Source organism: Schistocerca gregaria, chromosome X (assembly GCF_023897955.1).
Source record: "Schistocerca gregaria isolate iqSchGreg1 chromosome X, iqSchGreg1.2, whole genome shotgun sequence".
Lineage (NCBI taxonomy): Eukaryota > Metazoa > Arthropoda > Insecta > Orthoptera > Acrididae > Schistocerca > Schistocerca gregaria.
The window spans coordinates 805,284,822-805,310,672 of NC_064931.1; the positions used below are offsets into that span (position 1 = coordinate 805,284,822).

The 25,851-nt window shown below is 40.1% G+C and overlaps 1 protein-coding gene across 1 annotated transcript in view; it reads right to left on the minus strand.

Annotated features, from left to right (window-relative positions):
* The window catches only part of LOC126298331 (dynein axonemal heavy chain 7-like), a 1,150,327-nt gene that overhangs the window by 871,606 nt on the left and 252,870 nt on the right, over positions 1-25,851 (minus strand). The window contains exon 17 of the mRNA XM_049989626.1: positions 10,761-10,926. Coding sequence (XP_049845583.1) covers positions 10,761-10,926 — 166 coding nt within the window. The remainder of the gene's footprint in view (positions 1-10,760; positions 10,927-25,851) is intronic.

A 25,851-nucleotide genomic window follows, 5' to 3' on the forward strand; every position in this document is an offset into this window, starting at 1 on the left:
ACATTAGAGTAGCGTGGAGATCTGCGTCACGCCAGTCTCAGGACTTACGATAACAACAACAAAACCTGTAATTTGACATTTGTCTGGGAGCAAAGCAAATAAAACATGCATTAGTTTCGTAATCTGTACACCTGCTTCGTAAGGTGGGAAAGGAAGTTCCAGTTCAGCCATGATTCTGCCATTTACAATTTTAAACAGCCTCGACACTTACTATGTTGGGAATTCACTAAAGACCAGCTCGTGTACTCATCAAATTTTCTGCTTTCTCGGTGGTGATGATTATACTGGAAAACACACGGCTTCCGTTCTGGTGTTGTAATTATTTACATTACTCGTAGCGTATAGAACTCTAGTAGCTTAAGAGTACGAAACAATTCGAAAAACGAAGGCTGTCGATAAGGGCACTGCCTGACTGACGGTAACGATATATCTGCTGCTGGTGTAATGGCTCAAATGACTCTGAGCACTATGCGACTTAACTTCTGAGGTCATCAGTCGCCTAGAACTTACAACTAATTAAACCTAAATAACCTAAGGACATCACACACATCCATGCCCGAGACAGGATTCGAAGCTGCGACCGTAGCGGTCACGCGGTTCCAGACTGCAGCGCCTGCAACAGGTCGGCCACACGTGCCGGCGCTGCTAGTGTACGACTAGCGTAAATCAGCAGTGGAAGAGGCTCTGGTCGGAAAACCCACAGCGCAGTATTGGTTGGCAGGAAATCACATGGTACCTGCGGCGCGTACAAAGTGGTTGCAAACACGACACTCGATAAGCACTCGTAGTTCCCACAACGTAGGGAAGGGAGAGTTCTTTTTTCCCAGGCATATCCACCAGCAGTGGTTGGGTACAAGCACGGCGAACCTGGGATTCTCGAGTTAAGGATTGGCCAACACAGCCAGACCTCTTCCAGCGTAAACTCATGGCACACTTCAGGGACCTCTTGTTCGCATTGACGGCACTTTGAACAGAGGACGTTACATTTCAGATTTGTTACGACCCGTGGCTCTACCCTTCATTCGATCCCTGTGAAAACCTACATTTCAGCAGGATAATGCATGACCGTATGTTGCAGGTCCTGTACGGGCCTTTCTGGATACAGAAAATGTTCGACTGCTGCCCTGGCGAGCACATTCTCCAGATCTCTTACCAAATGAAAACGTCTGGTCATTCATGGTCGAGCAACTATCTCGTCACAATACGCCAGTCACTACTCTTAATGAACTGTGGTATCGTATTGACGCTGCATGGGCAGCTGTATCTGTACACGCCATCCAAGCTGTGCTTGACTCAATGCCCAGGCCTATCAAGGCCGTTAATACGGCCGAGGTGGTTGTTCTGGGTACTGATTTCTCAGGATCTATGCACCCAAGCTGAAACGCGTCAGATCAAGTACTAAAAGTCCTGGGATGTAAGATCTTAGGTGCCTACCAGTTTGTAACTGAACTGCGTAACACTATTGACGTTTGTAAAGGAGTTTTTACCTGCTCCGATATAACAGAGGAGGACCCTGAGAAATTACGTGAAGAATGAAAAAACATGGCTGTCACAAAAGTGCAGAACCATGGAAGGAGAGAAAATAGCAACACTCCAGGGTTTACTAAAAATATTCTTGCAACTTATATCCTTCCTAATATTCGACTTTTTGTCCCCAATACAGTGTGATGCCATAAATACCGAAGATTTGGTCATACAACAACGGAATTTTGCAGGAGGGATACGGGTGGAAATTGTGGAGGCTCAGCTCAGGAATCAGATAACTCTTGTGCACTTCCTCTGAAGTTTATAAACTGCTCTGGTGATCACTCAGTATGGAACAGGAAATATGGAGTTCATAACGAATAAAGCTGAAACAACTTTCAAAGCAATGCAAACTCCGGCATTTGCTACTCCTTTTGCTTTGGCCGTTAAGAAGCCAGTCGTCAAGTGTTACGCCTCCACACCAAATCCAGGCCACAGATTCAAGGGTAAGTACATGCACTTGTCAGTGTACCTGTGGACGGAAAAGCTACACTTCTATAACTATATCCACCTACTTACTTCGCTAGCTACTGTATAGTTTATAATGGAGGTTACTCTGAACCCTTACTAGTCATTCCCTGCCTTGTTCCATTCGCAAATGAAGCGAGGAACAAATGACTATGTGCTTCCATATGAGTGCTAATTTCTCTCGTCTTGTATTCCCGATCCTTATATGAAATATACATTAGCGGCAGTAGAAACGTTCTGCAGTCAGCTGCAAAAACTGGTTCTCTAAATATCCCCAATAGCGTTTCGTAAAAAGAACGTCGCCATCCCTCCAGGGTCTCCTATATGAGTTGATGAAGCATCTCCATAACACTCATTCGTTGATCGTGTCTACCGATTCGTTGATCGTGTCTACCGGTAACAAATCTAGCAACATGCCTCTAAACTGCCTCCCTGTCTTCGTTTAATCGAACCTGGTGGCGATCCCATACATTCAAGCACTACCCAAGAATGGGTCACACAAGTGTTCTATACGTGGTGTTCTTTGTAGATGAGCTACAATTTCCTAGAATTTTCCCAACAAACCGAAGTCGGCTATTGGTATAATCCACTGTCGTCCTTAGTCGTACACTCCATTCCACATTGCTTTGCAAAGTTACACCTGGATGCGATTGTATCAAGCAGAACGCCACTAATACAGTTTTCGGAGAAAGAAGGTTTGTTTTACCCACTTACTTGGATTTACTTACACTATTATACATTTAGTGTAAGCTGACATTCATCACAGCAAACGGAACTTCTGTGTAAGTTATCCTGTATTCTTCTATAGTCAGTCACTGATGATACTTTCTCATCTACTACTGTGTCAACGGCAAACAGTCACAGGTTGCTGCTTACTCTGTCCGTCAGATCATTTACGTATGTAAACAAAAAGAGTGGTCCTGTCACATTTCGCTGAGGATTTCCTGACAATACCTTTGTCTTTTATGAATACTCGCTATCGGGGACAACGTACTAAGTTATTCTACTTAAGAAGTATTCGGGCCACTCAAATATATGGGAACTTGGAAACTCACTCATCCCCCCTTAAACGCCAAGGCTCCCACAGGAACTTCTGTACTGCAGTGAAACTTAAATGGATACCGATCATATTTGGCCCAGGAGAGACCTGTCTGAATCTGCTTACAAGAAATTGGTTTTAAAGTCACCGACGCACCAGCACTTAGGCGCTAACACACCTAAAGCAAGGACGATCTTCCTGGGGACAGGTATAATGATGCGATGACTGTTTTCGTCGTTGGCAATGTCGCTCCTCTTCTGTCCCTCGTACCATGTCGTACAAGCAGTTGCAGTAGAAATTCTTAACCAGCTAAAATCACAGAGAGTTTTTAATATCCTCCACCTCATGCTCCGTTGGATGCAGATGCGCTTCTGGTCACTCCCCCACCCATTCCTTCTTATGGGTGACTTCAATGTACACAGTTTGCTGTGGGGATGGGATGTGGGGGTAGAATACCTTATGTTCCAGGGATAAATTATCGAGGGCCTCGTCCGGTTGGAGAGAAAGCAATTTTATACAGTTACAAGGTCATCTACAGCCATTGATTGTTTTTCTCCTCAGCTATTGTAGTAGATTCAGTTGACTGAGTACTAGCCACAGGTCTGCATTCCACTGACCATTTTCCGGTGTGGATCCACCTGCTGACTCTGACAATGGTCAGCAAGAGATGACAAATATGGCTGCTTCGAAGTACAAATTGGTTGCAATACAGCAGATCATCTTCGAATAACAGAAATGTGCCCAGGGGATGGTGGGCCATATTACCTTGAGTGATCCGTCAAGCTGCTGCAGATTCCATTCCCCAGTCTTGCAACCACCTCAGACGACGGCCTGTTCAATTATGGAACAAAGAATGTAGTTCAGCAATCAGATCCACGAACACAGTTTTGCGGAAATTCAAACACCATCCAACTGCAGAAAATCATCGTGCCTTCAGCTCTGCGAGAGCACAAGCGAGTCAAGAACGGAAGAGAAACTCACGGAAGGAATTCACAACTTCCATTACTCAGTCCATTTCCACTGTACAAGTTTTGAAACCAATAAGAAGAATTTCAGGGAAGTGTGGCACATCTCCACTAACGACTTTGTTGAGGAATGGAGTCTTGGTGGCTGTGCCTAAAGAAATGGCTCAGGTTTTAGCTCTACGCTTCTTTATGGAGTGGCGCCACACTGTCTCTCCACCGAAGAAGTAGTTCAAAGCCGCTAGTGATGGTGATGGTCTTCTGGGTCTATGAAGAGATTATTCTCTTCGATGTCCTCCCTCATGGTGCAACGAACAAATCGGAAGTGCATTACGCTACGCTCAGGGAATTGAAGAAACGACTTCAGCGTGTTTTGCAGGGCCTAACAAGGCCTCACACAAGTCTGCACACCCGAGAGGGTTTCAAAAAACCTCACTGAACTGTCCTTTCTCATCCACCCTACTACAAGACGTTGGCTCCAACTTCGACCAGTAGAGTGGTACCATGTGGGCATACAGGCCGTTCCAGTAAGGAGCGTTAGGCTGACGCACTAAACGGAGATTTTGTTGATAAAAAGAGGTTCGTAGCGAACTGAGTGGGGAATAATACGGTGTACTGAATACTGAATAAAACCAACCTTCTCTCAGAAAAACATGTTTTTATTACTTATTGAACCCACCGAATATAATACTGACTTCAGATTCATTTCCCCTGTATAGCTCCTCTACATATTCCTTTCACCTTCCAGCTTTCCCTTCTTTACTTAGGAGTGGTTTTCTAGCTGAGCTTATGATATTCATCCAGCTGCTTCTCTTTTCTCCAAAGACCTCTTTGATGTTCTTGTAGGTGGTATCTGTCTTTCCCTAGTTATACATTTCTGCTTAGCCACTTTGCCCTTTCCGCAAGTCTCCTTTTTTGTACATTTGTATTCCTTTTCACCGGCTTCATTTGCTGCATTTTCGTGTTGTCTCCTTATATTAATTAAGTTGATTATCTCCTGTGACTCCAAAATTTGTAGTAGGCCTAGTCTCTTTACCTATGTGATCTTCTGCTACCTTAATTATTTCATCCCTTAAATATATCCATTCGTATTCTACTGTATTTCCTTCCCCTGTTTCAGTTCATCGTTGCCTAATGCTTCCTTTGAAGCTCTCAGCAATGACTGGATCTTTCAACTTATCCAGGTACCATCTCTTTAATTTCCCACGTCTTTGCATGTTCTTTAGTTTTAACCTGCATATCCGAAAGAACAGACACCATATTCATATAAGTATATAGGTCTGGCAATAGTGGCCATGACCATCTTCTTCTGTGCGGATGTACACATATTACCCGAACTCTTCCGGTCTTGGTAAGAATGTCTTCCACGAGTAATGAGTGTGTTGGGTAGGGACACTACGAATGTAGTGTGTGGACATATAAGGTGCGAATGTGGGTCTCGTGGGAGGCATACGCGAAATAGTCCCTGTAGTCGAACTATCCTCTGTGCCCTCGGTGGCTCAGATGGATAGAACGCCTGCCATGTAATCACGAGATCCCGGTTTCGAGAGCCGGTGGAAGCACACATTTTCACCTGTCCACGTTGATATATATCAACGTCAGTCAGCAGCTGAAGGTATTAATATATAATTCTATTTTCCTTCTAGACCGCTGCGGGTCATCAATGGTGTCTGTTTTTTCGGACATGTCCGAAACAATCTATATATCTACTGTATATAAGTATATCAGTTACACTGTGTCGGCGACTGCTGCACAAACAGCGTTTCCACGTACGTGTACACCATCCTTCTTTCTACCACGCAAACATTTGGGGCTACATTCGTCTGATATGAGACGTTCCCGAGGGGGGAGGGGGGGGGGGGGGAGGGCGAGAGGAGAGAGGGGGGAGTGCACTGGGGGCCCAACCGCGCAATTACCCTGGGTTCGGTGTGGGGCGACGGTGGGGTGAGTGGACTGCTGTGGCCTCTTGTGGGGTTGTGGCCCACTGAGGGCTAGGGCGAAATGAAGCCTCTCCGTCGTTTCTAGGTCCCTGATTTAATACGTACATACATACGGTCCATTACTAATAAGTTAAGGTCAGACTCCACAATTCTTCTGACAATGTCATACAGCTTAAAATATGGTTCTGATATTTCTGTATTACCATTATATGTTCACTATGAATCCTTCTAGTGCCTACAGGTCCCTTCTAGGTACAAAGCCTTCTTTTACGATTCTCAAACGGATTGTTAGCGACCACAAAATTATTCTGTGTGCAGAATTCTATCAGTTGACTTCCTCTTTCATTACTTTCCCCAATTACACCTTATCCTACTGATTTTCTTTCTCTTCCTCTTTCTACCACCGAATTCCAGTCACCCATCACAATTAAGCTTTTATCTCTCTTAAATATCTGAATAATTTCTTTCATCTCATCATACATTGTTTCAATCTCTTCATCATCTGGAGAGATAGTTGGTGCATACATGTTTGTACTATTGTGGTGTGTATTGGCTTGGTGTCTGTCTTGGCTGTGACAATGTGGTCGCTATGTAACTCATAGTAGTGTATCCAAATTTCCATTTTCTTATTCATTATTAGGGCTACTACTGCATATCTCTATTTGGTTTAGTATTTATAACGCCTGGACTTACCTGACCGGAAGTCCCGTTCATCCTGCCACCGAATTTCTCCAATCTTCACTATATCTGTCTTCAACCTCCCCTCTCCCCTCTATAAATTTTCTAACATAACGACCCAACTGAAGGATCTACCATTCCAAGCTCCAATCCACAGAATGGCAGTTTTGTTTTTCCTCATGACGACATACTCTTGTGTAGTCCCCACCCAGGAATCCGAATCGGGGAAAATGTTGCTTACGGAATATTTTACACGAGAATATATCACCGCCACTTAACCAAGCAGGAGTAAAAAATGGTTATATAGGCTTTGATATTTATCTAAAGCTAACCACGACCTATCTTGTTACACACAGGCAGTCATGTAACCCAATGAAATATAAATCCGTTACATTCCGATCCATTTTAAACCGTATGAATGAAGTTCTCCTTACTAGTGAGTCTCAAGTGGCTGAATGTGAGGTTATGTAGTATACAGCATATCAAAACGGTTAAGACCCAGAATTTGTTAACGCAATTAATAGAAGTATATTGAAAAAGAAAAATCTTTCCTCTCATAGCGGATCAGAGGCAGATTTTATAAGGCTTAGACCAGCCGAGCACACAAAGGAACGTTCCATTTTTTTGTAGAATACCATATCTGGGTGCAATGTTCGAAAAAAGTGGCAAATGTATGAGATGTAAAAACATTATTCTTGCATATTATACTTTTTCGGGTATCAGGTATAAGGAAAAAGCTGTGGTAAATAAATATAATGAAGCATATGTACGTTGCATTACATGAAATGATTGCCCTAAGAAATATATAATGTGTTTACTGAAGACATTGAAACATCCAATTATACCACACTCAACCCCCCCCCCCCCCCCCATCTCACCCCGTGAGTCGGTGGCTGGAGACAACTTTAAAATCTTCAATGGGAAACCTTGTTTTTTATTGCTTCTGTGGGAAAATCTAAATATTTTATGTTTGTAGCATTTTCTTTGTTTCGACACAGATGGCGCCGTAATCGGAGGAATAGAAATGGGTACACAATAATAATTTACATCCTGCTCAACGGCCCTGTAATATCCAATGGCCCGTGGGACCCTACGTCCATGTTACGAGGGTAGGACAGGCCAGTAGTTCATAACTTCTAATTGAAAACCCCATTTGCAACGTTGTATTCCTCCGATATATCGGACAAGTGATTATTCGATGCGCCATTGTAGCCGCGGCTCTAGGCGAATGCTACTCTACTTTTCCAATTAGAGTAAGTGTTCAAACGTACTATCGCGTACTTCAATATACTTATTGATCCACTTTTCACATGACCTACACAAAACAGAAGCATATGTGCGGGAATGTCAGCACAGGCGTTTCTGATGCAGTTGAACATGTCTTCACTCGCTGTTGGCACTTGCTGGTACACCTCAACTTTTAAATATCCCCACAGAAAGAAATCCGGCGACATCAAATCCGGCGACTTAGTGGGCCAACTGATAGGGCAACCTTTGCCTATCCACCGAGCAGAGTAAACACGGTCCAATACCTCCCGTGTTTCAATAGTGTAATGCACTGGGCAACCACCATGCTGAAGCCACATAAGCTGTCGAACGTCCAGGGCAACATCCTGCGATAGTACTGGTATTCCATGTTCCAAGAACGTTAGACATTTGCTTCCACTCAACGTGTTGTCGATAAAATACGTAGCAATGAGTTTTCTCGCCATGATGCAGCACGATACGTTAACCGACGAAGGACGTTGATGGTCAACTTGCCGTAACCATTGGGACCTATTTACACTCCAGTAGTGCATGTTATGTCGGTTTCCATTTTAGATTCCAAAGTTGTCTCCCGCCACCAACGCGCTGGCAGTATTGCTTGGGAGACTGGAATAAGAGCGAAACTACATATTGAGAGCTACCAGACGTCCATTGACATATATCTGTGGCAAACCTCAGTAAAGACGGTGATAATGGATTTCATATATATAATTGCTGAAGTGAAATTTGTTAATTCAGCGGAGATATTAATCATCTAAATTTACATGATCATTCTACAATTAACACTTAAGAGCTTGGTCAAAGGTTCATAGAACCCCTTTCAGAATATTTCTCGACCATTCCCTACTCGAATAGCACGTGGGAAAAATGAACATCAAAATTGTCCATGTGAGCTCTGATTCGGAGGAGAAAGTTGGTGACTGAAATTGCCTGAAAAGCTCTAGTTGCAATGAAAAACACCTTTGTTTTAATGACTGACATCACAATTCGTATATCATATCCGTGATAATGTCTCATCTATTCTGTAATTATACAACCACTCTGCTTTCAGAGTAAAAGGAACCGTTACTGTTACACTGATGGCATATACAAAAATGCAACGAAATCAAGAGCAGAAAAACTTTGTGGTCCTAGATTACGAACCAGCAAGATTCAGCTATGAAAAATTACGACGTTGAGAAAGCTGTGATAACATATGGTGATAAACATATTTGAAAAACTAATTTTTTTCTGATAATCTCATTATTTAAGTTAATAAGAATGAGCAAGCTGTCTCAGCTTTGCACGGCTAGGACTAAGTGTGTATGGCTGGACGACTTGTCTATCATAGAGATAACAGATTACACACAAAAAAATTTCATTGTGAGTCTGTTCATTAGTGTGTCAAAATCCACACAATATTTTTTTCAGATTAGTCTTCACATACAGACAGAGACTTTATTTGAATATGTACAAATTCATCAAAAATTATGCCTGAGCTCAAGAAGAAAAAAACAGTTTAGGAACTTTTTGTTTTGAAAGAAAAGAAATATATACAGATAGCTAAGAATTTAGTAATCCCAAAACTATATATCCAGGAAAATACAACATAAATAAAACGAACCTCATGATCCTGTAAATAATAACACAGAATTCCATAATTGCAAAATTAACAGACACCATGAAAAGAAATTAAAAAATTCCTGGGGCCTCCAGACGAATTATGCTATGTAGAATATCTGTAAATTTGGAGTGGAGAAAAATGCATGAACTATCAGAAGGAGAATTGTAAGCGTCAGTAAACATCAGGAGTTCATAAGCAACAGTAGATGGTAATCGCACTTTACAGTTCATAAACAACAATTGGTTGACATATAAAAAAAAGTACTACAGAGAAAATAATAAAACTTATGGACAATAAGTGACGTTAGCTTTCAATTATTTCTTAAGTAATAGACTGATCAATGAAAAAGATATGTAAGGAACACAGAAAGTTGGGTGCCATACATCTTCTGGAAGAGAATTTTTGACATCCAAAGGTCAGGAGAAATATACATAATACTTAAATGGTTATTACTTTTTAAAAAATTTCAGAGTATTCAATACACCTAAAAATTAGGAGAAATAGAAACATGTATGAGAGAACACATTAACTTTTTGTGACAGATTATGTAGCAGGAAACTGAATAAACGTTAAGAATTTATTGGTTTATGTAGGTTTTGAAGTCATCTGCGATGAAGGTGATTATACAGGAGAAATTAGCATGGTGAACTGCTTCAAACCAGTCTTTGGGCCTAAGAACACAACAAAAAGAGGCTGGGACATTTTTGAAGATATAAAATTCAGGGTGGTGCAGGAGAATATACGTATATAACAGAATGAAAGGCAGCACAGTGGACAACGATAAACAGGACAGAAATGGTTTTTGAGGAGGCTGGGCCTCTACACATCACTTATTTCACAGATAAATAATTTTTATCTGATTCTGCATTGCTTTTAACTCAAATTACCAGGGGAATCATACGTGGGATAATGGTTGGATGTATAAATATTAACAAATTCAACAACACTTATCATATAAAAATAAATTTCAAATATGAACAAAATTTAAGATTTAATGTTAGGAGTGAATAGCCCACTGAAGTGTAGTAGCCATCAATATGCTAATAGAGTGTGTAATTACTAAAATATTTTTAGTAGGAAATAAACCCAGCACTAGTGCACCACTCTCATCAAATGCATCAAATATTAGAATAAAGTAATTGATACTGAAAAAATGTATCTAAATTTATGGAAAATAAAACTAATAAACTTATTTAATTAAGGTTCTATATCTTAAAATCTGTCTAACACATGTAAATGAGAAAATTATATAGCATATAAAAATGTTTAATAACTCTTACCATAATCATAATGGTTCTGAGAAGACAGGAGTTCAGAACATAACCTGTATGTACTCACAATTTTCTCTGAAAGCATTCTAGCAGCCAAAAAGCCATGGGAGTACAGACATATTTCAGTCACCAATACTCTGTCTGGTAATGTCATTGCGATAGTACGAAACAGAATCTGAAAGTAGTAATATATGCAATGTCTGTGTTACAATGGGAACAATTTAATGAAACTGTTTTATATTTAATCAAATATTTATTAATTACATGTTGAAAATCGTGTGTTATACACTAAGCATATATTAATATAATTGCTCTATATAATAAACAGAACAGTTATATTATTGGATAGTTATATGCGCATTCCATAATACAGGGCAATATAACATTATTTGTATAGCTAGCACACCAGACTCTAATATATATTAATGCAACTGTTATACTATGTGTTTGGCATTGTCTGTTGCATATTGTAATGTCCTGATGAAAGCACAACTATGATTTTAGTAAAACTTATTTTAGAGTATGCTTATTGCATTGGAAGATAATAGTGTGCCAGTCCGGCCTAGAAATTATAGAAGAAACCCGAGAGTATTGAAACAACGACATTTAAAGAAAAGGAACTCCACTAGAAAAGAAATAGCCTTAAGGAACTGGAAAATAAAAGGTCAGTCATAAATCATCAATTTTGATTAAATTGGGTGCCATCCATGTTCTGGAAGAGAATTTTTGACATCCAAAGGTCAGGAGAAATATACAAAATACTTAAATTGTTATTACTTTTAAAAAATTCAGAGTATTCAATACACAAATACACAAATATACTGTAAATATCAATAATTACAGAATGGTACCATTATCACCAGGTTGATGCTGATTAACGTTGAAACAAAAATAAATCTCAGAACATTTTTTGTGTAACTGAAAAAAGTTTCTATTTTATTTATTTCTATAATTTGTCATCAAAAGAGAGAGTGAGTGTGGAATGTGGAAGTTATACCAGTGTAAAGAACATAAATCAAAGTCATAAACATGAGTGAAAACATATAAAGACGAACAATGATTACTAAGGATACTACTCAGCAACAGAAGTAACAAAATATAATACCTTACTCGAGGAAAGAAAATAGAAATCAGCATATCATGTCATGGAGACAGCAGTGAGAGCACTAATGATGAATCAGTTAAATCAGACTAGGGTGTTTTCCTCATTTTTTTGTTTTAGAAACATATTAAATATAACGTTTTTTCATCAATTCAAAGAAGATTCAGTCATCACACCAATGCTGTAATAAATGAATTAAAGTCTAGTACTCAAAAGTACTCAAAGGACACTAAGTTCCATGACATAAATAACCATTTTATTAGTTTTCACAGTTTAGTTGGCAGGAAAGTCATAATTGACAACACACAGATATAATGAACAAAATCTGCGCAGAAGCACAAATAATTGTAAAATCATAGTGACATGTTAATTTATAATTATTTTATTTTTATTCTGTTAGATCACATGCTGATGGAACACATCGTTCTATTGAGTGAACAGTGACAAAACACTGATTAATAATGATAATAAATATAACAACAATAATATTAATAAAAGAAAGAACTTATCTATGATAATAGTGGGCACATTATATGGAACTATTGTTTCTTGGCTTTAACAGGAATATTTAAGAACGTCCATAGAAAAATGTTCCACAGATTGGTGCATCCATTCCTTTCAATAAAATCAATACATTCCAAGTAATTATTTAACAGGGGTATACTCTCAAATTACTGCAGTGTCTGTAAAAGACTCTATAGCTAGGGTAACATACTATGTGCTGCCTGTAAAGAAGCTGGCAGTCTAGTCATGAAGATAGTTTATCATTCTGTGTATGTATTTGATATAGGAAGTGTCAATGAGGTTCTGAAATGAAAACTAGCTGGAAACCTAGCAATAGCAAATTCAATCGATTACGTCCATTCATAGGTCCTGAGATATAATGTTGGATAATTTTTAGATTAATTTGGTATGATAAGAGTTTTCAGAACCTATGCTTGCAAACATGGCAGTCACTTAGTTTTATACATTGATAGAGAAATGAATGAAAGAAATGTGAGAAAGTGATAGCAGATATTTAACAATGGAGAAACAATTAGGTCTGATGAAACGCAACATGTATTTCTATCACTTTTTACAAACGATTAACTAGTCTAAGAACCATTTTACAGCGTACAGTGTACTAAATAATGGGACACATTTTATCACCTGCATGTATATATTACAGTCAAATGTGCCAAAGAGTGCCTAAAAAAGTATTAAGATCTGGAAATAAAGTTGCAAATAAATATAAATTATTGTATGTGTCATATACTTATGTATGTCTGTGCTGTATTCAACCTAAGAAATGTACAACTAGTTTAATATAAATGTATATTCCTGACATTGTCAGTCTGAGAACGATCTGCAAAGTATGATAATTGAAGAAAACTTCCCGAGCCAAGACTGCTAAGAAAGCATTGTATCGGATGATCGATTTCGGCAGAACTGTAAGGTAGTAGAATAAATGAAGGGCATCTTACATAAGAGTTCATATATCATAATGGGAAGGTGAGTGACACCTAACTTACTTCAACAGTAATGAGCAGATTTGCCTATAAGTATGTAATGCACAAGGGATGACACTCAATCAACGGTATTAACACACCAATCCTATATAATGGATGTCAATGAGCAGAAGGTGAAACAAACAGCAAGAGGAAACTTTTTGTGTGGAAGCCAGCACGGGCAGATGCAGAGGCTGCACCCTGGGAGGCACTATAGAAAGCTCTTAAGGAGTCGTGCCCCACAGCGAGAGTCATTGTTCGGACAGGTGACGCATACTGCAGGGTGAATAATGGGCCACCGGAAGTAGGACAGAAAGAAGCTTTAGAAAACTCTGTTTCAGTATTCCAAATGGATACAAACAAAACCAGTGACGCATTCGACCACGTGAACTGCAAGTGGTACACACGTGATAGACACATGTAACTTTTTAGGCGTCGGGAGCAGGCACAAAACGTCCGAGTGGTGGAAACGCACCAGGAAGGAGTAAAGTGAAAATATTTCTACGCATTTCAATGGCAAGACCTTTGCAATTCATAGAGAGAGTTTCCACAAAATAAGAGGAACGCTCCCATTGGACGGAAAAGGCCGTGACGTGGAGAACGAAAGAACTGAAGTCGGGAGAGAGTTTGTCTATGAGAAAGACGAGAGCGATATTTTTGTGGACTCTCTTCTGAACTGGCGTCAAGTGCAGAACAGAGTGAATAATTATCTGTATGACGCAGAGGAGAAATTTCTGTGAACACTACGTTCACAGCGGCTGACCTCCACCTAGAAATTACCTGTAGAATTGTTGAGCTCCAACTGTGGAGAGACGAACCAGCCAAGTAGCTAATTATTCTGGCAAGAACTGAGAGGGCATTATAATATGCACGATGCTCCAGCCATGGGCGTGTATATCGCCGTAGTCTGAGACTAGAGTCGAGTTCACGTTTTCTCGAGAACATAGGGGGAGTTTCTGCTTGAAAATTCAGCAAAGGCTTAATTGGATTTTTAAACTAGAGCGACCTTGGGTAAACTTTTGTGCGACTTGTCACAAAAATAACAATCCTCTGTAGACTTGATTGTCATCCTAAAAACAGTACCGAACTTTGAGCCGTAATCGGATGATTTATCGTAGTACTGGCCATATTAAAACATAATCATAAGAATAATTTTGTGCAGAAATGTATGGTTAAAATTTAATATCATTGTGTCTAGGATTATTTAACTTTCTGAGAGTTACAATTTAATACTGTTGTGATTAGGATTCCTTCACTTTCAGAGGCTGAGATGCGTCATTTTGACAACTGTCTTAACCTTGTCACATTGTAAACTGTGTAAAAGCATGTATTTCCATGACAAAATTGCAATATTAAACAATGTCATTACAGCTTACACAGTTGTGTTCAGTCATAGAATAAGAAACCGTCCAACCATATCCTTAAAGAGCTATGCTGTCATCACCAGGTCTAGAAGTGGAGGAACAGATATTGAAGTGAAAATATTTTACGATACAGGTGTTACAACTTGATAAGCTGTCTTGTCACATGACCCATGGAATTATAACATACCTTGCGATTTAAAATTTTTGCAATATATTGTCCATCGGTGTTGCAAGTCAGTCCACATTACATATGCACTTCCCATTACCATGAAGATCACTACATATTGGTATGTCAGATATGAAGATATTACGTATTCTGCTGGTTACAGGTGTTCATGTTCACCACCAGATGACAACTGAGAGAAAAGTGGTGTAAACACAATGAACATAATGTACATCCACCAAGTGGCATAGTGACAGTTGGCTGAATTATTGTTTTGTTTTGCTTTTGTTCTATACATTCGATACCATTACCTCCATTTATATTATTTTCTGTATAAATTCTGCGTACAAGCCAACATTATTTTAATTCCATTTCATGAGATAGATCATGAAGAACGTTATTTCATTCATATCCCCCTTGAGAACAGATATATCAGGCGATGTAGTATGCAATATGGATAAACATGGTAATACCATGGTTAGAATGATATAAGATTGCTACTTTTTAATGGTGATCTGTTTATGATAATCTACGTATTGCAATTTTTTTGGAAAATAAAAAACAAAAGTATATTGTCTAGCCATTAGGATATGAAATTCGAAATATAACTATGGACATTCAGATGTAAAATATAACATAGAGTACACCAGAATACCAACATCCTGCCTGAAGAATTTCTTTTTAAATTTGTATCTACATTTAGCATATTGCGAGCACAGTTCCTGCTCCCTAACGTGTGTCATACATATTTTATCCTATAAAGCTATCAAAGGTGCATAGATTAATTATACATAAATTTCGATATTTCTGAGTTTGACTGTATACTAATGTAAAGAAAAATAGTCCTTAATTATGTATTACCAATTACATGGAATTATGTAACTATTTTTATGCTATATACAAGACGACAATCCAGTGAACTGACATAGTGTCAGCTGGTGGACGTACATGGTGGTCATTGTATTTACACCATTTCTCTGTGAGTTGCCAAATAGTGGCGAACATGAACACTTGTAATTGGCAGAATGTAGTTGTGTTTATGTTTGTAGATCATACTTTTATATTTGACATTCCAACGTGTAATGATCTTCATGGCAATAGGAAGTGCATATGCAATGTGGGGCGACTTGCAACACTGATGGACAATTTATTGTAAAATTTTTAAAGCATGACATATGTTATAATATCACAAGTTACATAACTAGATAGTTAATCAAGTTGTAATATCATAATTGTAAAATATTTTCATGTCAGTTTCTGTTCATCCTTTTGCAGATCTGATGATAACAGAATACTACGGTCGAAACAAGTCATTCAATAAAATGTTTCTTAGTGTACTTGGTTTGTGAAGTTTTCTTCAGTTACCAGTTTAATATATATCTGTCATGAATAGCTTCTTGAGCAACTTGTTGAGGACAACTTCCTGAAAAAGCTTGCATAACAATTTTACAAGATTCATCTTGGGATGGAAGCTCTTGTGTCTGTGTGTGCTTACAAATAAATTTGTAAACCACCTTGAGCAAATACCGCTCTGTTCTCTTACCCTGACATATTTAACTGACGTTACAGAATCATCAATGCGTTTTTCTTGTTTTCTTTCTGTTAGATAACAGGAAAATTGGTCTTCACTATCTGTACATGTATAAATTTCGGTTTTTAGGAAGTCTTCATAAATTTGGAAACAGAAAAAGCCTTTTATATAAATATTGTTACACATGCTATGGTATTTGTGTTTTTTATGTTTTGCATTACAATTGTTTTTCTTTCACAGTTTTTCATCTATAACCATAGAGATCTTTATGTAGAATGTTACTAATGTTGAAAGCCTGTGACTTGCTTTTGACATCTGTTAGCTTTAAATTTCCGTCTCCTGTGGCCAGGGTTACTGTATCGTACTTGGCGGAAAATATAGGGTCGTACATGGCCGTGACCGGGCCAAATATCTCACGAAATAAGCGTCAAACGAAAAAACTACAAAGAACGAAACTCGTCTAGCTTGAAGGAGGAAACGAGATGGCGCTATGGTTGGCCCGCTAGATGGCGCTGCCATAGGTCAAATGAATATCAACTGCGTTTTTTTAAAATAGGAACCCCCATTTTTATTACATATTCGTGTAGTACGTAAAGAAATATGAATGTTTTAGTTGGACCACTTTTTTCGCTTTGTGATAGATTCCGCTGTAGTCACAAACGTATAAGTACGTGGTATCACGTAACATTTCGCCAGTGCGGACGGTATTTGCTTCGTGATACATTATCCTTGTTAAAATGGACCGTTTACCAATGGCGGAAAAGATCGATATCGTGTTGATGTGTGGCTATTGTGATCAAAATGCCCAACGGGCGTGTCCTATGTATGCTGCTCGGTATCCTGGACGACATCATCCAAGTGTCCGGTCCGTTCGCCGGATAATTACGTTATTTAAGGAAACAGGAAGCGATCAGCCACATGTGAAACATCAGCCACGGCCAGCAACAAATGATGATGCCCAAGTAGGTGTTTTAGTTGTAGTGGCGGCTAATCTGCACATCAGTAGCAGACAAATTTCGCGAGAATCTGGAATCTCAAACCATCGGTATTGAGAATGCTAAATCAGCATCGATTGCACCCGTTCCATATTTCTGTGCACCAGGTATTGCATGACGATGACTTTGAACGTCGTGTACAGTTCTGCCACTGGGCACAAGAGAAATTACGGGACTATGACAGATTTTTTGCACGCGTTCTATTTAGCGACGAAGCGTCATTCACCAAAAGCGGTAACATAAACTGGCATTATATGCACTATTGGCAACAGAAAATCCACGATGGCTGCGACAAGTGAAACATCAGCGACCTTGGCGGGTTAATGTATGGCGCGGCGTCATGGGAGGAAGGATAACTGGCCCCCATTTTATCGATGGCAATCTAAATGCTGCAATGTACGCTGATTTCCTACGTAATGTTCTACCGATGTTACTACAAGATGTTTCACTGCATGACAGAATGGCGATGTACTTCCAACATGATGGATGTCCGGCGCATAGCTCGCGTGGTGTTGAAGTGGTATTGAAAAGCATATTTCATGACAGGTGGATCGGTCGTCGAAGCACCATACTGCGGCCCGCACGTTCACCGGATCTGACGTCCCTGGATTTCTTTCTGTGGGGAAAGTTTAAGGATATTTGATATCGTGATCCACCGACAACGTCTGACAACATGCTTCAGCGCATTTTCAATGCATGTGCGAACATTACGGAAGGCGAACTACTCGCTGTTGAGAGCAATGTTGTTACACGTATTGCCAAATGCACTGAGATTGACAGACATCATTTTGAGCATTTATTGCATTAATGTGGTATTTACAGGTAATCATGTGGTAACAGCATGCGTTCTCAGAAAGGCTAAGTTCACAAAGGTAGATTTATCACATGGGAACAACCGAAATAAAATGTTCAAACGTACCTACGTTCTGTATTTTAATTAAAAAAACCTACCTGTTACCAACTGTTCGTCTAAAATTGTGAGCCTTATGTTTGTGACTATTACAGCGCCACATATCACAAAGAGAAAAATGTGGTCCAACTAAAACATTCATATTTCTTTGTGTAATACATGAATATGTAATAAACATTGGGGGTTCCCATTAAAAAAAAAAAAACGCATATGACATCCGTTTGACCTAAGGCAGTGCCATCTAGTGGGCCAACCATAGAGCCATCTGCTTTCCCCTTTCAAGCTAGACAAGTTTCGTTCTTTGTAGTTTTTTTGTTTGACGCTTATTTCTTGAGGGCCCAAGGGCCCAGTCACGATCAATGGACCACCCTATATATATATATATATATATATATATATATATATATATGCTCTGTCACTTACTTTTCTGGTTTCGCGCTATATTCAGTATGAAAAACGAACATTTTAAGCTTTCGCTGTCACTATTTACAAGCTACAAAACGCAGTGATGATGCTATAAACTCAGTGAAACACGTCTAGGTAAAAGAAGAAAAACATGTGTTTGCTCCAAGTGGATCCTATCCAAAAGCAAATTTCACGCGATATTTTGTCTCGTCATTTTGCTAGTAATTACTTTGATAAAAACAGTTGTAGAAAACCCTTAAAATGATCACATTTGTCTGATTTTGCAGTTAATTACTAATAGGGTTAATAACATTATCTATTCTGAGCAGTTCTTGCAAAGGTAGATTACAGTAAAATTATCTGTTGGAGACCATTCTTGGCAGGAAGATTAAAGTCTAATATCAAGTAAATAAAGAGGTTATTAGATGTGAAGCAAAATCCAGATTACAGTATAGCAGTGCCTGTGTTATTCTGATGACAATGCACTGCGTCGGCCACAGCCGTTACGAAACACATCAGTTATCTGCCGATACCGGGCATGCGACTTTTCAAGCACAACGTCTGATCTCTACGGGAATACACATAATGCATGTGCGTGTATAGATCGTAGACGTATGGTGGATGTCATATGGAAGCTTAGGTCTCGACATGAGTCGTGCACGGGTAGCCAAACAGTAGCCGGCACGGTAGCTCAGCGTGTTCGGTCAGAGGGTTACGTGCCCTCTGTAATAAAAAAAAACTGAGTTAATCGATCATCAGCGAACTTAACGGATTTTTTACGACGTCTGCCCCGAGCAAGAGCAACAAACAAAGGCGAATAACATGAGAATATTAAAAAAAATGGTAAGGCGACCAGTGGCGATAAGCAGGAAATCCGGATTCGAGTCCCGGTCAGGCATAAATTTTCATTGTCGTCATTCTATTCTCCAGCTGATGGAAATCATTATTCGCAATTGGGAATTTATCTGATCCAAAATTCAGATTTGTCAAGTATAAGATAGGAAATCTGCTATGGCCCCTTCAACAGGGCGACCAATGCAATTGCATTAAGTGATTTAGGGAAAAATTTAGTGTATAAATCTGAATGTTTTGAAATTGTATTCATATCATAGTCTTCCAAAATTTGAGTTTGATATTTGAAGCAACCCTTGGAAGCAGCAGCTATTTTTCGAGGCATTAGAAGTTACACTCATCTTAATTTATTAGAGTTTTGCCAACATTACCAAATCCTTCTGTGTTACAATATGGGCTAATTCGCTACAGTCGTAAAACCCAACTGCACATTCTCCTTCTTCCTATTACTTGCTACAATGTACCCTATTGACTGTGTGTGTGTGTGTGTGCAGCTAATATTGTAATGTACATATGTGAAATTGTATGTAAATTACTGATACGAAAAACAGTGAATTAGGAGAGGTTACTGAGGAGTTTTTAAATATAAAACAGGACAGTAACATCCACCTGTGACAACGGGATACAGTGAAGCACCAAGTTCGAGTCCACACACCGTCCTGCCCTATTCCATCTTTAAAGAAATTGCTGCATAGCAATCTAATTACTGTTGTGTGGTAAAATAAGAAAACGTTCCATGTTCTATTAGGCAGTTTTATTGTCTAATCTACTCGTATCTAAAGGTTGTCACTAATTACGTTCAGCTGAACTTATTCACTGACGAATGCACTAAGGACCAAAGAACTGTCAGACATTATTGCTGTGACTAAGACGTTTCTTGATGAAGAGTCAGCCGGCCGATGTGATCGAGCGGTTCTAGGCGCTTTAGTATGGAACCGCGCGACCGCTACGGTAGCAGGTTCGAATCCTGCCTCGGACATGGATGAGTGTGATGTCCTTTGGTTAGTTAGGTTTAAGTAGTTCTAACTTCTAGGGGACTGATGACCTCAGATGTTAAGTCCCATAGTACTTAGAGCCATTTTGATGAAGTGTCACATAAGACAGAGTCCCTGGCTTACTTCTGGTAGGTGGCTATGTTATGGAATATTACACCTGTGAGGGCGCTCCTTTGGTGCATGAATGTGACCATCAATTTAGCAGAACCGGGGGAATATGTAAAAGAGCGCACACGTGTTTCATATTTTTGAGCAAAATATTAAGGGAGGTATGATAATGTGACTGAACGAGCTTTCTTAATTTTCGGTGATAGTTATTTGTATAAAGGTCAGTTAGCAATTCTGACTGTATGCAGCTTATCAGAAGTGATAAACATGAGTTTGTAACAAAAAATAATAATAAATAAATAAATAAATGGTTCAAATGGCTCTGAGCACTATGGGAGGTCATAAGTCCCCTAGAACTTAGAACTACTTAACCCTAACTAACATACGGACATCACACACATCCATGCCCGAAGCAGGATTCGAACCTGCGGTCGCGCGGTTCCAGACTGAAGCGCCAGAACCGCTCGGCCACAGCGGCCGGCGCTTTGTAACAGATGACAGACAGAAGATTTTATGATGGCCAGCAGAAGGGACTGTGGCTGACAGACACGCATCTTTTGAAACTTATTTCGCCAATAATCTCAGGGAAGCCCCATTATTAGTAAAATTATTTTATAGGGTGTTTCACGAAAGCAGCCTACGAACCGTACCATGCTTCACGATATCCCAGCCGCATATGTACCGTTATGCCAAGGAGGTCAGAATAAAGACTGTTACCTCCTCGACCCATGTACAGGCACTACAAATGGCTGCACATTACAGTAACCTGCCACATTTCTCCAGCATGGCTAAGCATCCGACGTGCTGGCGTGTCGTCTTGATAACAATTTTAGAATCGCTAATAAACAAATGATCACGTTAGTAACACTAAAAGGAAGGATTCAGATTCTTAGTGTTCTTTTGATGTGGTGATCTGCAACTGGTTTTGGTCGGTTAAACATTATCAGTACCCTTTGTCTATCAATTGTTGTAGTAAGTTATAGAATTTTATTCTGCCTCAAAAGTAATGAGGAAAGCTTCTGTGGAACATACTTGACATTACGAAGGACTTCAATAAGTAATGGAACACATTTTTTTCTGAAAGTGGATTGATTTTTTTCAGGATTCCAAAACACAGTATTATTCCTCATTCTTTTGGCTACAAAATCCTATTGTTCAACATAATCTCCGTTTAATGCGATCGTCTTACACCACCTTATCGAGAGGGCCATTATGCCCGCATGGTACCACTCTATTGATCGAAGTCGGAGCCAGCGCCTTGCTGCATCAGTAACCTCCCCGTCATTCACATACTGCTTCCCGTGGAGCGCATCCTTCTTTGGACCGAACAGATAAAAGTCGGAAGATGGGAGATCAGGGCTCTGGAGTGGATGAAAAGAACAGTCCAGTGACGTTTTGTGGTCTCCTCTCAGGTGTGTAGACGTATGTGAGGCCTTGAGTTGTTAAGGAGGAGGAGAAGTTCACTTGCATTTTTGTGACGACGAACACACTGATGTCACCTCGAATGAGAATGTCCACACGTTCCAACAATGCAGGAGCACAGTTGTGTGCTAGAGATGGACAGATTTGCGCGACCTTGTTGCGATGATAACAGACGCTTTGCCCAACGTCTCACCGTGCTTTTGTTCGCTATCAGGTCTCCGTTGACATTCTGCAAGCACCGGCAAATATCTGCGATGCTCTGGTTTTCCACTAACAGAAACTCAATGACAGCTCACTGCTTCAATCGCACCTCCGCGACTGGAGCCATTTTGAAGGCTATGTATAGCACCGCCAGCTGTCGGAACTTCATGAAATTCTAGAGCCTGAAGCGGGAATATTCCACGATGTTCCACAACAAATTTCACATTTCTTTCAGTCGAAAATGGCAGAGAAAAAAATGTGCTGCCTTAATTGTTGAACGTCCTTCGTATTTTGATTCCTTCTCTCTGCTTTGGTACCAAGCACAATTGCGTTTCAGGAAGTCCTTCTTCTCTAATGTAATGCTTTATGAAGGTGCAATAGCTTCTAATTTATTTCAATGCATTTTTACAGGATAGCTTTGCTTTTATTTGGCCACCACAACAATCATATCCAAATTTACGCAGCTGATATCATCATTTGTGCAATTGAAAGTGAGTGTCATGTATGTTTTTTGCTACGTCAACAAGCAGGCAGGTGTCACAGTGCTCCAGCCTACGTACCACATACCCGTACACAAGACAAAGGGAAGTTTGTTTGGGATGTTTGCTCTTTCTACTAGCAAAAGAGGTGGGTTTTCTTAAGCATATTTATTAACAAGAAGGTGATTAACAGCAAAGCAAATCTAATTATGTAACCTAACATAGATTTACGATCTACACATCACTTATGAAATCTACATCCTCAAAACAATCTAAGAAATTAATATTTTCAGTCCTTCCATGAGTTAACTGCAAACCTTTTGTTAAATGTAAAGTATCACTATTCGCAAAGCATACTTAAAGTGAGTATCGTTGTAACAATTTTGAAATCTATTTCTGCAGTTTGCACAGCAGCCGATATCTGGTCATGTTTCTGAGCTAATGTACTGGAGTTTGCAGAGTACATTTGCGGAGCTAATTGTCTGATAGCTGTCGAGAGATGCTGGGTTTTGCCTGGCTTAAGGATTGGGATGATCATACAACTATCTCGCCACTGCGAAGGCAAGACACCTTCGTGTCAAATGCTATTGAAAACCCTGATTAGACGTAGCCTTTGAGTAACATTCAGGTGTTGTATTATGAATAGAATCAGAGCCTGAGGCCTTATTGTGAGATAAGGCAAGAGTCTGAAGCTGTTCTGTCAGCAAAAGATTCATTATATAATTCGTCATGGCAAGGGGTGTAACGTAGGCGATGTCTTCAAATAGTCATTTATGCATTATAAAGTTAACTGCGTAAGAGGAAGAAGCTGATGCTGTAACAAACTAGATCGCAGGATGTTCAGCAAGAACCGACAAATTGGAACAAAAACTACCCCTAAGGACAAGATCTGGAACAGTTATTGATCTTAGCTGGCCGAGAAGACTACGGAGGTTCACCCACACCTGGAAGGATTTTTGTACCGGATTTTTGTACTGGATCAGGATTCGGACCCAAATACTTACCTTTGGAGGAGACCTAGAGAAGATTGCAGTCTTGGGAAAAGGAACGAAATGATTGAACTATACTGTTCTGAGAGATTCAGATCCTCGAAAGAGGAGATACGAATTCGAATCACAGTCCAACACCAAATTTTTCAACATCTCTAGTTCAATCAAGTACAAGTAAAATAAGAGCACTGTTCATTTAAATGGCTATCGGTTCATCAAATAAAATAAAATTTTCTAATGTAAGTAAGTTTACTGGAGACAAGGATTTGGGTGAACTTTAGACTGCCAGAGGTAAAGGACAATATGTATAAATTTTGATGAAAATTTTGTTGAAATGATATTTTAGGAAAGGGAAAATCGGATATTATGACGTAAAAACTGGCGTAATGTCGAAGAAAACCTGATTCATTAACAATGGAATGAACGCAACATCGGGCGAGGTGGCGCAGTGGTTATCACACTGGACACACATTCGAGAGGACGACTGTTCAAACCCGTGTCCGACCATCCTGATTTAGATTTTCCGTGATTTCTCTAAATCGCTCCAGGCAAATGCCGGGATGGTTCCTTTGAAAGCGTGTGGCCGACTTCCCCATCCTTCCTTAATCCTGTTTTGTCCCCTCCACAGAATCAACCAACGAACCAAACCCAACAGCCTCCTGATCTGCTACAAATAACGCACCCACTACGCCGCTCGTGTTCTACTAATTCTTCGCGCCAACATTACAAACGCTTGTCACGTTTGAATATACACACAAATAGAAGAGTAATTCTTAGAAGCACTGAAAAATATACACTTACATACAAGGAAAGACAAAGATGGAAAGAAGCAGAATATTATGTGGATGCAGCAAGAGAGATGGAGAGAGAGAGAGAGAGAGAGAGAGAGAGAGAGAGAGAGAGAGAGAGTTTAAACAACTTATAACTATCTGTGGTGAGAAAGTCTTTTAGTAGCTTCAGTGTTAACAGACATTATCGGCGTCTCGTTTCCCCATGTCGACAAACTGAATATCGTGATCAACAAGCGCCGACTGTACTCGATGCTGTAAACGTAGCTGTGCTCTTGAACGTTGACGTGTCAGGATGCAGTAAAAATGTCTGTAGCTTTCTGTTTGGTTACTGTCGTCGCTCTTTACGGCGAGGAGCTAAAGTGCTGATCACGAATTCCAAGCTGTTTACCAGCATCACTAAAGGTAAATTTGAATCGTTAAACACATATTTCTACACTCCTGGAAATTAAATAAGAACACCGTGAATTCATTGTTCCAGGAAGGGGAAACTTTATTGACACATTCCTGGGGTCAGATACATCACATGATCACACTGACAGAACCACAGGCACATAGACACAGGCAACAGAGCATGCACAATGTCGGCACTAGTACAGTGTATATCCACCTTTCGCAGCAATGCAGGCTGCTATTCTCCCATGGAGACGATCATAGAGATGCTGGATGTAGTCCTGTGGAACGGCTTGCCATGCCATTTCCACCTGGCGCCTCAGTTGGACCAGCGTTCGTAGTGGACGTGCAGACCGCGTGAGACGACGCTTCATCCAGTCCCAAACATGCTCAATGGGGGACAGATCCAGAGATCTTGCTGGTCAGGGTAGTTGACTTACACCTTCTAGAGCACGTTGGGTGGCACGGGATACATGCGGACGTGCATTGTCCAGTCGGAACAGCAAGTTCCCTTGCCGGTCTAGGAATGGTAGAACGATGGGTTCGATGACGGTTTGGATGTACCGTGCACTATTCAGTGTCCCACTCGACGATCACCAGAGGTGTACGGCCAGTGTAGGAGATCGCTCCCCACACCATGATGCCGGGTGTTGGCCCTGTGTGCCTCGGTCATATGCAATCCTGATTGTGGCGCTCACCTGCACGGCGCCAAACACGCATACGACCATCACTGGCACCAAGGCAGAAGCGACTCTCATCGTTGAAGACGACACGTCTCCATTCGTCCCTCCATTCACGCCTGTCGCGACACCACTGGAGGTGGGCTGCACGATGTTGGGGCGTGAGCGGAAGACTGCCTAACGGTGTGCGGGACCGTAGCCCAGCTTGATGGAGACGGTTGCGAATGGTCCTCGCC